We start from the raw sequence: 17,221 nt of genomic DNA, 5'->3' as shown, positions 1-17,221 counted from the left end.
CCATGAATCATCTATCTTCACTTGCTTGCCCATATTTAATTTTCAAATCCTACCGCTTTTCATCTACATCGAGTACTTTTGTTGGTACCTGTTCCCAGGTCCGATAAGATAACTCTACCCAGGAAAGACAACTCTGTTTATCACAAAGACAGGTCCGATAACTCTACCCAGGAAAGACAACGTTCGCGTAGTTCCGGAAATCGTCATGTGGATATGAAGGCTTATGATTATTGAATAATACGCCTGTACTTTAATATCAACACAAACAAAAATTTACAGCAATTTGAATTTATTTTCAATAAAATAAATTAGAGGATGATTATTCTGTGCAATTTTAATCACACTGTTAAAATTTTTCATACCATTTTCATTATCAATCTTCATGCCGTTGTTTAACTGAAACACAAGCATTTCCCATCAGTTATCTTATTTATTTATTTAAATTTGTCTCTAATGGGCATATCAAACATTTTGTAATATAAATTGATTGTTTTAAAAACAAATCATGAAAAATTTGACTACTGAAAATAACCAGCTCTGAGGTATTATAAGAAAGTTGTTGAATTTTGACTCAGACTGGGGCAATGTTCACAGAGATTGGGTTACTTTGTCACATCACTACATCAGGAAGTTGTAGTATGAATGGCGATGGGTTCTTAATACATGATCAGTAACTAAATACACTGAGTAAGTACCAAACGCTTTCAATTGTCTTTTTATTGTATTAAATTTTTTGTTAAATTACTTATTGTTTAATTAATACCATTCCAAGCCATTTCAAGCCTGTTATTTTTCATTTACCTGTAGATGAACATAAAATTTACATAGGGAATTAAACTTGAACTCTGCCTTTACAAGGACACCAGGTAATTTCTAAACTTTACAGATAACCATCTTAGCACTTTGACATCTATTGATTGGTTCCAAGGGTTTGCAAAAATATTTAGACACATTTCATCATGTGTAGTGATGATATACTGAGTGAGCTCATTGGTTTGTATTATCAGCCCAGCACAAAAACTTAGACACATTTCATCAGATGTAGAGATAATGTACTGAGTACACCATTACAACCTGTAGTGATTAATGATAGGAAAAAGCGAGATAAATATAATCAAGTCACTTTTGTTGGATGCAAACAGAGAAAACTCAATCCCTGGAACCATTATTTCGCAGTCTAGCTCTTAGCAAAGTTTCCATTTGTCCTCTCCTGTCAGAATTTCATTAACTTTATTTCAGGCTTAGCGTTTGAAACTTTTTTTACGAACTGCAGTCCTTCTAGGTCAACTTAAGTAATATTTCATGAAATGTATCTTCTTGTACTTATTGACGATGATGCACATCGTCTTTCCTTTAATTTTATCTTAGTGACACCTTTTTCAGATTTTTAAGCCGTCGCTCTTTAGTCTTATATGAAATAATGACCTGTTTCTTTACTCGAAGATAAAAAAATACATTTGAATTCATTTTTCTTCTTGAGATAATATTCTCTGTTCAGATGTTGACCTTGAGTCTATATGCCGAGACAACACGGTAAGTATTGTATCAGCTGTTAACACTTTTAATGCCCACCACCATCACTGTCACATTGTCCGAACTCAGTCTTAACACCGCAGTATTAGCTAATTTGTTAACGACACTGTCTAATTGAACTTCCGAGGCTGTCTGTGTATCTGTGCCTTGTATACTTGAATCCTGAAACAGATGACAAATTCTCCATTGAAATTCGCTAACGGAGTATTGCTGAATCCATCTATGTCCCCTACTGGTTCCCACAAGCTATCACACTGTAATCATTTATAAATTTTCAAACATTATAGTGACCTTAAATCAATAATCATGAATTTGAACTTGTTCAAGATAAATTAATTCATTATAAGTGTGTGAAGTTTGATAAGAATTCCTTCCAAATGATTTTCTAGAAATAGTAACAGTGACCTTGACCCAACAACTTGAAACTCAAAATTGTCCAGGATATTTAGGATTTTGGTAACTATGCGAGGTTTGATGATAATTCCCCACAATTGAATGAAGTTTCTAGATTGCTGACAAACTCTCACAGATGCAGGGACAAAGAAAAAAAACTTCTGAAATAATAACACATTAAGAAATAGTTCAAGGACATTCAACAGAGAGAAAATAACCGATGATGTATGCTAACCTTTCGATTGAGACAGGTCAGATTAACTTTTATGGAAAATTGATTTTACCTCTAAAATGCTGTTTGTAAATTGTATACATTCCTCTGGTGTAAAGGCTTTCCATAATCCATCGCAGGCAATTAGGAGGTACCTGCGACAATAAATCAGATTTAGTTGTATCACCACAGCACACAGCAATGTAAAACAACTATAACAATTTCACCTCAAAATTCACTTAAATTTAATGACAAAGTATCGTTTAACTCCAGCAATAACCCCATGTCTGGTAATAAGCCCATCCATATATAATGCTATCTAGAAGAAAAACAAACAAATGACATTTCAATGTCCCACAATAACCTATACCCCGACTTTGATTAGGAACTCTTATGGAGGCCCCTTGGCTTATTGTCCTGTAATAACCCTACCCTCTACCTTTGATTAATCAATTTTTTATGTTTGCGCGATAAGCTTATTATCCTGTAAAACCTCTAACCCCTGACTGTGATTAACAAATTTGTATGTTGACCCCATGGATTTATTGTCTTATAATAAGCCCACTCCTGACTTTGTTTCAGAATTTTTACGTTTCTTTTTGTTCAGTAACTAAATACCTGTCGTTATGTGTGAGCTGACATTTCTTCATATCCGGTAAACAAGATACACCATGTTTCTTGTACTGGCCATCACCAATAGAGCGTGACACGTCCAAGACTCCCATTACTCGACCCTCCCTATCAACAAGACATCAGGAAAGAAGGTGTCAAAACAGAAACATATTGATTAAACAATGAACACCAAGCCTTCCTGAAAAATTCAACCTTATCCTAAACCAACTGGATTACACTCAAGAATGCTAAATAACACCAAACTTTTAAATTATTTATGGGTATTTCTAAAACTTTCTTAAAAGCTCGAAAAAAAAACTAAATCAAAATTCTATTTTTGCAATGATTAGAATGACGCTGAAACGTTATGAAACAACCAGGTCTTCACTAATTATCTGATACATGTCTCTACATATCATGAAATACATGTCTCTACTTATCATAAAACACATGTCTCTACACATCAAACACATGTCTACTAACTATCAGACTTGTGCCTCTACATGTCATCAGAAAAGTGACAAAGTCTACATTTTGACCAGTTATAAAATTAGTGGCCTCCATTAATGATATGCTCAGCACTCTTTTATACACTATACTATATTATACTGACACACCACTTGAGAAAGTAGTAATGGGTAGTTAACTGTAGCAAGTTTTATAGGTAAATGGTTTGGACTACACAGCTTTCTGTACATCAGAAATTATTGACAAAATATGTGGATGAAAAAAAGAAGGATGCATGATTACATGGTATACTGATTATGTATAACTTTTGTGGAAATCAATCAAATAGTTTAGAAATTAATTGAAATAAGAATATACAAATAACAGACAGACAAACGGACAGACAGAGAGGCTAATTCCATCCTCTCTCAAACATTAAAGTAGTTGGCATGCAATTAGTTGAAGAAAACTGTAATAGAAAATATAGCTTTCATCAATAATATTTTATCACCATAAAACAGATAATGTTCCCACTTCAACTGCTGTGTATTGCATAGACCCGTACTAAGGGAGGTAACCCAATCTTACTTAACAGAACCACCAGCTTTCTGGATCCTGATTCTCTCCTCATATGCCGATGGGTTGTGGACAGTGGTTAGATGTATAGGTACATGTTTGTCCTCTTTCTGACGACACAGGAACACCTGATCATTAACATATCAAAGTCACTTTAATAAAAATATTTGAAGTATTTAGGTCATGATTTTGGGTCTAATATATCATTATCTAAACAGCACTACCACTGATATGGTGCCACTCCAAAATGTCCAGATGCCTATTATTAGGCAGTCAAAATTAGTTGTTATGCATAAGTGAGAAATTTAATGAGGTGACAGGTCATGTGGTACATGTTGTGTCAAAGTGTGACTTTGACTGAACATGTCTAATATATAAACAATGGTGTAGAAGGCAGACATTTTTCATATGATCTTGTTTTTACACAATACACACAGGTTCCTTTCATCCTCAAAATACATTACATGCATTATTGCATCATGTAAGACAGAATTATGAAATTGTGGCCAAATTCTTTAATGTACTGTTTTATTGTAAGATTATTTTCCTGTATTTTGAAGATACAGGTCAATGGTCAAAGAAACTTTCAACAATTAAAGAGTAAAATTTCATAATCGTCTTTCCCTTATGCAAATGTTTTCTTTTTTTTTTTTATTCTTAACAACATTATCGTATGAAATATGTGTAAATTTACACATACATGTAGCTCACTTGCCAACAGACTATCAAAATCTTCTGACCCTGAACTGTTGGACAGGAGATTTCCTGTACAAACCACAGGAATTTGGCATGAATTCCCAACCTATGAACCACATCTATGCATTAAGTGACAAGGGTTTTAACACTAGGGAATGGAAAACTGAACATACATTTTTAAATCATGTTTTTTTTTATATTCTAATGTTCATAGATCTAAGTATCATATACATCACCATTAAGAGAAAAGTTTTCGCATTCAATGAGTTTTTGATGAATGAGATTGGCCAAGTTATTGACCAAGTTATCACAAATTTGAAAATATGCCTAGAAATAGTTAAGTAGACATTTTCCTATCTAATAACAAACCCTTGTCACTATAATACAGATAATGGACTATAGTAACGACATTGTGCCAAGTCCCGTTGGTACAAACTGAAACAGTTTATATACAGCAGTTTACAACAACATCTCTGAACCTTGATATTTTAAAAGTCAATATAGTTGAATAATCACAAGCTCATCAAACTGACATACTGCTAAATCTTTAATTTTGCTGTGTAAATTATTTTCATCAATTTCATTGGACTTCTTAATCTACGATCATATTTTTCTATGCAGTTGTATTTTTTTTAAACTTGAAAATTAAGCCCCACTAAAATATATGATTTTACAGTAAACAAGAATCATAAATCATTGTGGAAATGTAAACTAGTAAATTATATCAATTTAAGATGATCAATGAATGAGGAAAGCTCAGATTCAAAAATAGGATATGACATCATATATGATGTAAAAAAATCTTTTTTTTTTTTCAAAATTTTGGTACAATGCTACCTACTCCTACATATCTGAGCAGTAAAGGTTAAAAAGAACTGACCTGGCTGTCACCTAGGTTAGCAGTGTAGACTGTATCATTGACTATCAGAACAATGGAAACTGTGGTGCCATCCTTCCATGAGGGTTTACTGGAAACAATTTTTTCAATAAAGTAAAATATAAAAAGAAAAAAGAAATGTTAAATAATAAGGTTTATTTTAAGTAAAACATCTATCCCGCCCCCAAGACTCCTGGTTTTGCTTAGGGGTACCACTCACAGAATCAATTCAATTAATAATCTGCTTAGAAGCGTGAAACAGGAGTCTGAACCATTGAAAAAAAGGAATGAATTTTGGAGTCCTAAGATCTAGTACATGTGATTTTGGAATATCCCTCATAACCAAGTATAAAACTCAACAGTTTCAAAGACAAAGATGAAATATCTCATGCACTACAACTCTAATATTTAATTTGCAAAACTATCTTTTACCTTTTAGTGGCGAGCTTGAGAAATTCTTCATCCATCCTTTTACATGTTTCAACAAAGGCCTTTTTAATCTCTCTGTCAACCTGGGTTATGTCCCCTGTAGAAGAAAAAGGCATCTGACATTAGTTTACAACTTTCATAGTTCTTAGTTCTACAGTTAGTAGGCACTTTAGTAATGTGTGAAAAATATTTATCTGTTATTAGAACAATGCTATTATATAAACAGATACAACAGCTGATGAACCTTGGCCTAGCAGAGACACTATATATACGAAACTAGTATAAAAGAGATATTTGACAAAACATGATTTCAAACCTATATGTAAAACAGTCACAATTTTACAATTCAATGTTCACTGATTTAAAGGCATTTACTTATCTATTTATTATGAGTAAAATAAATTGTCTATTTACTAGAAAAACTTTTTAATAATATAAAAAATCTTTTATAAGTTAATTTATCTTTAATTTTAGTTCTTAACACTAAAAAAAAAAACTTTTTGCTTAAAAAAAATCTTCAAATTTCATTATATTATAGGGTATTTCTTTAATCATCAAAGTTTTAGAAACATTTTTCTTTTCTTATCATACTTTACCCTTAGGGAAATTATCTTGCAGAATTTTATGCAAATGCTGGGATGCAAACCTGGACGCCCTAGCACCACCATGGCCATCGAAGACAGCATACAGAGCTACACGCACACTGAAACACAAGCAAGGGAATGTGAAAACTCATATATACACTAAGGCCAACACAGACACTTTATAATGTATTATGTACATATTTATATATGCACTTTAGGTACACAAGAAGTCTGACAAACTCATTTCACAAACATCAACAAACGTCCAGAACTCTTAAAATATTCTGTACATTTAGGATTCAGTATTTTGACTCATTTTGGAAGAAAATTGATCAGCTGCATAGAAAGTTTTCAGGACTATATATTTTGGGAATTTGGTTATATCATAAAATAAATTCAATTTAGAATGGAACTAGTATTAAGCCCAACACAGTCTCCAGGAACGGTGTCTGTAAACACTACTATGACACCTACCCTGCAGAAATATATGGAATGTTGGTTTTTAACAGAGCAAAGAACAATAACAGTATATACTAGGTATTGCAATATACAGTCCCCTAATAACCTTTGTCATGAACAGGAACTATTACTTGTGAAGAATATATTTGCCAGAGATGAGTTAATGATACATGTGTTAAAATATAACCTGGCTAAATAAAATGGAAGTATTTAGATTTATTTCTCATTGTTACAGCCAGTTTTTTTTATTTATCAAAATCTACACTACATTCCATCATCAAAGTAAACAGGCCCTACTTGTATAAAACATCTCAACTTGAGATTTCCTCAAGTCGAGATTTTCCTCAGCTGATATCTCCTCAAAAACGGCTTGTATAAAATTTTCTCAAGGAACAGGAGGAAGTCATTGGCTAGGATGTCCTGAAATTCCTTGAGGGATTTTCATACAAGATTTTTTCAAGGAGATATTAGCTGAGGAAAATCTCCACTTGAGGAAATCTCAAGTTGAGATGTTTTATACAAGTGGGGCCAGGTACTTTATTATTTATGATATTTAGAATTCTATGTGAGAATATAAAGAGCGTAAACCATTACGTGTGTATTTCTGAGAACCAATTATCATTCAGGTGAGAATCAACACAAACCGTTTTTTTCCTTCTTTATTTTAAAACTCTCAGTTGATAATTGGAAAAATTTCACTTCACATATCCTTAAAACTACTCCAAATATCTAGATAAATGTCAAATACTTATAAGCTAGTTTCTGGGGAAACTTAACAGATATTGTCATTTTATTCTCAAATCCACAAGCATCAAACAAATGTAAGTGCTTTACAAGTGAAAAAACCACTTACATAGATGGATCAAGGTCATTGAATTCTGATGTAAATTCATCTATTATAACATGTGCATCTTGCATCTCATCTCTTTCACCACGTCTCTCCGCCACAAATCCCTTCAATCTGAACATGACTGAAGCATACACATATCGTTTCATATTTTAAAACTTTTTTGTCTAATAATACATGACACATCATTTTTAAGAAATATGAATCATAATTATAGCTATAAAAAGCATGTAAAGAAACCACAATGAAAACTTATTGAAATTATTCAACAATATATCAAAGATTAGGTACAACCTTTGGCACAAAGTGGAGGCAGGATTTTCAAAATGAAAAATAAAGTGTCTTTCTGGTGGTTTTATCAAAAGATTAAGCTGAGTGTGATGCCACTTTGATTCATCACTATATATAGGCAACTGAACATGTACCAATAGCAAAGACTTTTTAAATAGACAATTTCTATAGTTATGAGCTCAATACTGCCAGAAAATGAATTAAAACTATAAAACACAGTATTTGTTCCAAATTTGTGCTTATTAAGGGTATATGTAACCAGACTTACCAGAGGCTTTTGTCCTGCTAGCAGTCTTGTTCTGAAAAAGTACATCTTCTGTGTCTTTCCTCTTCTCCCCTCTTCCTTCTCCTTCATTGACCTTTCCCGGTGTTTGTGTCAACAAGTTATTACTTGTAGTCACAGCTGCTGTAAAACAGAAAAACCATGTGCATTGTATGTTAAATGGAAATCATATTCAAAAGTTTTAAGTTGTGAGAATGGAAATTACCTCCCTTTCTAATAAATCCAGTGAAATATGACTTTAATTAGAACTTTCCTTAAATGAAATCCATTAAAATTCAAGTTGTTTACTTATATATTCATCGTTTTTTGGAGCATGGATTACCAGGTAGTAGTAACTACAAATTCAATGAAAATATCCCCCTATGAAAATTAATGACATTTTCAGTAAAGTTTTAGTTTAATCAAGCTATAGTTGTTGAGACCCGATTGACTGTGATTTAACTGAAGCATTGTACTGAATGTGCTGAAGCATTTCTTTCTTTTAATATGGGGAGTTTAAGGTAGCCCATTCCCGTCAGATTTTATGGTATAAAACTCAATAATAGTTTTATTTTCATTATAAATTTACTCACACCACAGTAAACACATATGTCAACATATTAAGTTCATTAGCAGGGTCACATGTGGATACAAATTCATGACTTGCAGATCCAGATTTTGACATTTCTATAAGGAATTAATCATTTCTTTTTTTCATATAAATCCCTTATAAAACCTAAAAAATACATGCATATAAGGTCGCTATGAAATGCAAAATAAAGTTTTTATCAATAATGAAATAATTTTATATTTTGGTAACAAAAACCTAATTGCCAATTTTTATGCAAAATCTGGTCTGTTTAACCTGCAAATTATCTCCAAAAACCCACATTGTCTCCTTCATTTTATGGCTTTTGTGGCAACCCTTCCTTTCAATTTCTATTTAGATTGTGACATCAATTTATTGAAATAAATAAAATACATATCTCACCATACTTTTTTGTATCAAATTATGATTGATTATATGTTTGTAGTGTTCTGAGGATTCTGGATGTCTGCATTGCAACATGCAGAAGTGCCAAAATGGCCTGACCAGCCTCAGGCTTTTCTTTAACTAATACTTTTCACAATTGCTATTTAGAATCTGACTTAAATTCATAAATAAACAAAAAATCTGCATTGTATATTACATCTGGTTTTATTTCTTTTTCAACTTGACTGTTTACACTGTATCAATACTGATATTCATGATTGTCAGTGTTAAAACAAACAGCAAGAAGTTTATCATACCAATTTCCATCTTTTTTATCGCTACTTATCAACCAACGTGTCACTCTGCCATTACTTGAACTTAGATTTTGACTTAACAAATTTGTTTTGTTTACAAAATTTTCCATCCTCATCCCTCATACCTACGCCAAATGTCAACATCAAAATCGGATATAGGAAGCATGTAATATGAAAAGAAATGGAATACTGGGCTCTGAAAAGACATATATTACATAATCTATCAGAATGTTTCAACACTTGTATTGTACATGCATAAAGTGGCAGCTGCAATGTGCATTAAACCTATGTACAAGTAGCCAAATGGTGTGTGATCGTTTAGAAACAGAATGCTAGAAAATTTTGTGAGGCATTTAAAATGATAAAATTTAATTTGCCGTCCTTGCACAACTTATTTTAACACGGGATTGTTAGGCTGGACATCTACTTTCTGTGCTAGGTACAAAGGGTACGACGAAGGGTGTTTAGCTTCGGTATATAGACACGACAATCAACCGTACGGTCACATATCGCACCAAACCTATTTATCAGAAATGCCCATATCTATCGCGGCAGTCACAGTATCCAGTTTTTGACCCCCAACGAATCGGCAATTATTCAATGGATAACAATAAATTTGACTGATCCAACTTGCACTCTTATGTTAATGATACAAAATAACACGTGGAATGCCCGTGTTTACATCATTACAATACTTACATGGTTCTGGTAGATCACCAAACAAGTCCATTTCCCTCGCTTCTTGCTTTTATTGTAACCGGAACTGACATACGGAGCTATAAATTACGAGTAGGAAAATAATTTTTCCGGATATATGCTTATTAACAAAAGTTTTGACGTCTCTTGGTCAGCACATATAGATAATTTGAAATCAATTTGATATTGTAAATCCCGACAGAAAAGGGTTTTTTCGTTGATATTTCGTGAACGCACACGTCGTAAATTTTGTTTTCTACTACGGACAAATATGTTTCTTGACTTACGAAATTCAGCCGAGCCTTCAGTAGGGGCATAACTTTTTTTAGTAAACCAAATATCTTTTATGATTTATCATTTTCTTCATTTTTAGTGTTTGAAAAACAAACTGTATACCAAAATAAATTTTCCTAACAAACGTAGTAGTTTTCAATTAATTTCTATAAAAAAAAAAATCAGTTTGACCAAACTATAGGATCATATTACTAACCGTCAGAATTTTGAATATCTTCACGTTATTTGTCTGAGGTATTTGCGAAGACACCGAGTAAAGGAGAAGAAGGTGAATAAATAAACAGAATGTTTTACCAGACTTTATAATCGACATACAATTTTCCGATCGGAGATTTAGGTTATCCGCCGGTGGGTCATACTACTGATTTAATTTTTTTCAATAAATACAAACTGCATGTCGTTAGCTGAATATGATATTTTCAGAGTCACCGTTCATTTATATTCTGGAGACAGTTGCGCAGTGGTTTGTTGGTAGAGTGGACCTCTGGTGCACAACATGATTTCGGAGACTTTGGATGAAAGAGCATTACGCCCATTTGAGAGATGTGCATAACTGCAAGTTGACTTTCTACAGACACAAAATTATCATGTGTCCTGGAGGTCGTCCTATAAAAGGAATTATTTTGTAGCTGAACGCAAGTTTTATTGGTCATATAAATGTGTAAAGAGTAGTAAAAATATATGAAACATATTACATCAGAAAGGGGAAAAAAGTTGGAATAAAAAAAACTTCGCGTTACTCCTGAACACGGAAACTATAAAAAAAAAAGTTAGAAACGTCGGCTTAAAATTGTGTTGACGAAAATTAGCAATATCAGCATGCGTGGTGCAAGTACTATTTTCATCTCTTTTTTCATTTCTCAGATATCGATTTTGATGAGTTTGAAATGCCTTACAATACATTCTTATATGTCTATACATAAAAGGATACACACAGGAGTTTTCAGTTGATATGAAATTTTATGAAACGAGCCTGATAAATTTTCATTGTTGCAAGCTTTTGTGAGCAAATATTAAATCTCCGAGACGAGATTTATATAAAGCATGAAAATGAAACAAATTTAAGATACTGTTTCTTACATATCTGCAAAAAATTACAGTTTGACAGATTTTGAAGTAAAAACTTGGACAACAAAAATGGAATAGAGGAAGCCATTTTGTTGCGCCGTTCTGAATTCATGACGTAACGTCATTGTTTATATAAGGACATTGCAATCAATTTTCTAACTGACACATCCAGGGCTCAATACACTATTGTTATCATTACATGGGGAATTCACTGCATTACAGTCGGATGTGTGATAAATGTCTTTACAATTGTAGAATGCTAAATTAGATTGAAGGATCATTTGATGTGTTTTATGTACTTAGTTTTGTTTATTTCCTGTTTTAAGAACACCATAGACACACGTCTATGTAGTGTACATAGCTAACCTTCCTGGCAACGTTATAAGCCTATCTAAACACCCGAGGTATACTGTGCCTAAGATATCCTCTCTCTCCCAGTAGTGTCGCCGTGTACTCACACGCACTAAGAAGACTTACAGCTACGGTAAGTTTGAAAAAAAAAACCGACCTACATTGACTTATAAACCATGGACAATAGACCCATTCTTTTGGTTCAAAACATACGATTTCTGCAAAATGTCGATTTCGTTTTGCATAATTGTTTATTGTTAGTTAAGTAATATTTGGCGGGACTTTACTTATGGGTTTGACTATAAGAAACTGTGGAATTCGATATATATTTGCAGATCTAAACCGTAGAACTTGGTAAAATATCTTGGAGCAAATCAGCATTGATTTCCTAACAAGACTTTTTCCAGATGAGAAAGCGGCGCTTAAGAATGACTTGGTGACATAGTTACTTTTATATATATCTATACTCCTACATCATATTGATTTCATTTTTATTTTATGTGGTCCATTAGTTGGCAGAATCAATTGTGATATGGAAACTGTAAAAATGTCAAAGGTAAACTATTATGTCGATACTCTGTGTGATACTGTGCTTCTGAAATCAACAAAGGTCAAAGGTCAAGCATTAAAAAAACCCAAGAAAATAACGCTATTTTAGCAAAATGAAAATTCTTGATCAAATTCAATAAGCCAAGAACAAAATCTGAATAAGATTGAAAAATGTAAATTTAAGCAAGAAATACTTTTGGTCTGTCCATGTAAGTATTGTTACGTTCTCCAATGAGAACCAAGTTTGAAACAAAATTGCCTTAAGGCATGCTATTAACCTCTTTTATCATAAGTAATCAGAATGTTTGCCAAGGAGATCATTATTGAGACCATGAAACTGTCCAATCGTCTTCACCAATCTACATCTATGGTAAAAAAAAACCTAATTGTGTTTCAGGCAAGCGACCGAAGTTCAATTTCTCGTGGGTATATTATCTGATGTATTTGATGATTTAATTTGATTCTGTCCCTAATTCCCTAACTTGTTTCCATATACTAATATTGCTACTATGGCAGCTGAACTATGTGATACACAGGCTAAGGAAACACGAACCCAGTATGTTCTACTCACAGTATGGTTGCTGTGATGTGTGCAATCAAGCTTGAACATCAGATGACACTCCCATACAGGGATTCTTAACTCACGGTCCATACATACGTAATAAATTGACTGAAATACACATATATGGACCGTGGGTCGAGAAGTCGTAACAAATTCCTGTGTTTTCCCCCCGACATGGGTTCAAAACATGTTGTACGAAGCTGATGTCTGTTGGGTTTATGGTTTCTCAACCGGTGGCAGTTTGTTCCCACCCCCGCAACCCTTTGACTTTTTTCTTACATTCAATTGTTGATTGCTGAACTTGTAGACGATGTAATTTTTTCAGATATTGCTTATGGCGGATAAAGCTCAAGCACGCGGCGGACGTCGGACAGTTATACTCGTCGCTGTTTTTGTGGCGCTTGTATGTGTTGCGGTCGGAATGATCGTATGGGCAACAACGAGAAAAAGTAACGAAAAAGACGATTCGGCTGAAGAGTTGTCATGGAAGGTTGGTAATGCTGATCTTCGGAGAAATACCCAAACATATTATCTCTTCAATGGACTGAGTGTGAAATTCAACGGACAACTTGGCGTGAATCAGTCACTTGGAATACCTCGGGACTGTACACAAGATGTAAAGATGGACTTGTGCCTCGACTGGGACAAAGACCGGAAGCTCGAAATAGTACACAGTCAGACAGGAGAAGTTTCTTGTTACGATATTGAATGGACAGCGAAAATGTGCCCCGGTCAGATTCTAAAGGATTGTTATGATATAGGCGCGAGTCACTGGTACGGAGGCTACGAAGATTATCACCAATACTGGCCTCTCGAACGGACAACTCGGGAAACCTCGGCTTACGTCCCTACAGACACATACATGGATAAGATTGGTGATGTCGTCGACAGGTATTTCATCTCAACAGACGGTATTGGGATATTTATCGAGAAGGACGTTCCTTTGTTCATCAGTATCAATGAAACACACGACAAGAGAATTTGTCTGACGTCAACCTATAACGGAATTTACCCATATGTTAACACTCAAGGGAAATTACCATTCCTCAAATACCATGTCTGCCAGGCCCTAAATGTTCGCACGATTCATGATTACATGTCTAATAGGTTTCGAAGCAAACCTTTGGATATTCCTGATGAACAAATCTTCAAGTATCCTATATGGTCAACTTGGGCACAATATCATACCGACATTAATCAAACGACAACTCTACAATTTGCTGATGACATCCTCAACAACAACCTTTCTCACTCACAATTAGAAATCGACGATAACTGGACACCTAAATACGGCGATATGACCTTTGACATGTCGAAATTTCCAGACGCTAGAGGCATGATGGAAGACCTCACAAACAAAGGTTTCCGGGTAACGATATGGATTCATCCATTTTTTAATATTGATTCTGAAAATTTCAAAATTGGGGCATTAAAGAAATATTTTCTCCGTCAGGTGGGGAGCGACCTTCCGGCTCTGGTGTCTTGGTGGCGGGGAAATGCTGCCGCTGTGCTTGATGTTTCGAATCCTGAAGCCGTTGTTTGGTTCTTAGGATTTCTCAACCAATTACAGACCGAGTACAATATAAGTTCATTTAAATTTGACGGCGGCAATGGTAACGCGATTCCTAAAGTGTTTGTTTTTCAGAATAACGACAGCAATCCTTATGTATATGCCGAATTGTGGTCGCGTCTAGCGTATCAGTCCGACACCATTGTTCGGCACCAAGAAGTACGTGTTGGGGCGAGTACACAGGATCTTCCAATGTTTGTTAGGGTATTGGATCTCACTTCTTCTTGGGGTCGGAACAACGGTCTAGAAAAGCTTATCCCGGTTGCTATGACGTTCGGTCTTCTTGGATATCCATATGTTTTACCAGATATGATCGGTGGAAATGGATACATTGGACTTCCGGATCGGGAATTGTATATCCGATGGCTTCAAGCCAACACATTCCTTCCTGCCATGCAGTTTTCGATCGGTCCTTGGCTATTTGACGAAGCAGTTGTTAATATTTCTCGTGAATATATTGACCTACATTCAAAGTACGCTGAAGTCTTTATCAGTCTTGCACGTGAAGCTACAAGAACCGGTGCCCCAATTATCAGACCGTTATGGTGGGTTGCACCTGGTGACGAGAACGCACAAACAATAGACTCCGAGTTTCTTCTTGGCAACGATATTCTTGTCGCTCCCATTTTGAAGAAAGGGGCCCGCCATAGGGATATCTATCTGGTTGAAGGGGCGTGGCAGGATATGCTAAGGGGCTCGGTCTTGCAGCAAGGTTGGATACGAGATTACGCTGCAGACATACACGAGCTGCCGTACTTTATTAGATTAAATGGTTCCGTTGCCACCAGTTAAGAACTGAATCCATACTTTTCTTTAAAAAAAAGCATTACTACAGATAACGGACAATCAATATTTCTAAAATGATGTATAATATATACTCTGAACAACTTATTGACAGAACCTCTGGAAACTGACATAGGTGTGGACTGATGGTCCATTCAAACCAAGGATATGGAATTAATAGTAGAACTGAGACTTTGGTCTGATTCCAAATTCCTCGTCCATGTGTAGCCTTTCTTTTTTTCCTACATCTGAATAAAATCATCTTTTCCTACTAGATGGACTTAGATTGGATCGCATTAAGGACCTTTATCATTATATTCCTTCATGTCAACAAAAGAAGCATGATGCGATTGAAAAAGGAACGCAAATAACCATGGATGGAAGACCAATTCTATTGGGGCACTGACCTCGATGTCACTGCCACCAAATCCCATCACTTCCCAGAGAGATACAATGTATATAGCTTATGACCTCCTCTAAGACAGCAACGGTCCAACCACTTCCCTGTGAAATATACAATGTATCTGGTGACCCCCACCACAACAGTCCAACCAATTACCTGGAAAATATAGCTAATGACTCCAGCATAACGACAATTCAACCACTTCCCTGAGAAATGTTGCTTTTGATTCCAAGTATATCAACATCTTATACAAAAGGCTCAGGGGCTGTAACACTCACCTGGATCTTAAAGCTCAACAATGGTACACATGCCTATAGGTTGGGTATCTCAAATATTTCCAAATCAAAGCTCAGTCACATTATATCTTTTGATGCCCAGTAAGAGTTTATATGGTTATTGGGTTTGTATCTCAGTTATGTCAAAAATGTTACCCAGAAATAATGTCTCTAGAGGTGTGCCACACTCGAGGGTTAATTCTTTCATAACAAAGGTGTTTATCTCTTAATGCCAGTAATGTTATATATGGTTATGGGGTGGGGACCTCAACTGTTTCAAAGACAAAACATTTCCCCTATTAAGCCCTTCCCCTCCTGCTTTAGGGGGCCAAGACTCATAATTTATACAACATTGATTTTCCTTCATATGCTACAAACCAGATTTAAGCAAAATCATTCCTACACGCGGAGTAGGATTTTAAAGAATTCTATTCTATTCTATTTCCCTTACTGCGCCCGCACCTCCTACCTCAGGAGTCCGAAACTGACAATTTATATAAAAAAAAATTGTTTCCCCTTTACCGAAACATCCTTCACACCACATTTGGACAAAACCGAATCATTTCTGCAGGAGTAGGATTTAAAGAATTTGCTCTATTTCCCGTATTAGGCCCTGCCCCTCCTGCCCCAAGGGGTCGATAACCACTGTCTATAGACAATTGATTCCCTGTTACCCAAACATCCTTCAGACAAAAATTGGGCAAAATCCAATCATCCTTACAGGTGGAGTAGGATCTTGAAGGACTTGCCAAATTTCGCCTTTTTGACCCTACATCTCAGGCCCCGGGGGAGAAGGGGGAGTGGGATACACTATTTCTACAAAAAAATCCCTAGGGTCGCTTCTGACCAAATTTGGCCAAAACCTCCAAAGTCGTTCATGCCTGGTGGTATATTCTAGAAAAAGTTGACTGACGACAGACGATCGACGATGGACGCCGCAGTATCTCTATAATTCACTTGGCTCTTTGGTTCAGGTGAGCTAACAATGAACATACTTTCGGCATGAACATCTTACCTTCTACTATCAATTACATACTGTTCGTAAGGCTTAATTTCAAGGAAGCCCCACCTCCGGACCGCCGACCCCACCACGACAATGGAAAATGTAATAGTATTTTTGTTATTGTTGATGATTTCTTCACTTTCTTGTAAAACAAAACAATAAG

The 17,221-nt window shown here is 35.1% G+C and overlaps 2 protein-coding genes across 2 annotated transcripts; one reads left to right on the top strand and one right to left on the bottom strand.

Moving 5' to 3' along the window:
• Positions 1-272: 272 nt before the first annotated feature.
• LOC132551214 (integrin-linked kinase-associated serine/threonine phosphatase 2C-like) lies at positions 273-10,239 on the bottom strand. Its single transcript, XM_060215328.1, has 10 exons — positions 10,204-10,239; positions 8,224-8,361; positions 7,671-7,788; positions 6,371-6,477; positions 5,778-5,871; positions 5,349-5,436; positions 3,785-3,900; positions 2,756-2,875; positions 2,211-2,292; positions 273-1,695 (listed from the first exon to the last, which is right to left on the bottom strand). The coding sequence occupies exons 1-10, from the start codon at positions 10,232-10,234 to the stop codon at positions 1,546-1,548; spliced, it is 1,044 nt and encodes a 347-aa protein (XP_060071311.1). The 5' UTR covers positions 10,235-10,239; the 3' UTR covers positions 273-1,545.
• Positions 10,240-13,358: 3,119 nt separating this feature from the next.
• LOC132551207 (myogenesis-regulating glycosidase-like) lies at positions 13,359-15,386 on the top strand. The gene has a single exon (XM_060215321.1). It carries the CDS (start codon positions 13,359-13,361, stop codon positions 15,384-15,386), a length of 2,028 nt encoding a protein of 675 aa, XP_060071304.1.
• The last annotated feature ends 1,835 nt before the right edge of the window (positions 15,387-17,221 follow it).

This window comes from Ylistrum balloti, unplaced genomic scaffold (genome assembly GCF_031769215.1).
Source record: "Ylistrum balloti isolate Yb309-2 unplaced genomic scaffold, AGI_CSIRO_Ybal_v1 Utg370186, whole genome shotgun sequence".
NCBI lineage: Eukaryota > Metazoa > Mollusca > Bivalvia > Pectinida > Pectinidae > Ylistrum > Ylistrum balloti.
This window is presented reverse-complemented; position numbering and strand designations above follow the sequence as displayed.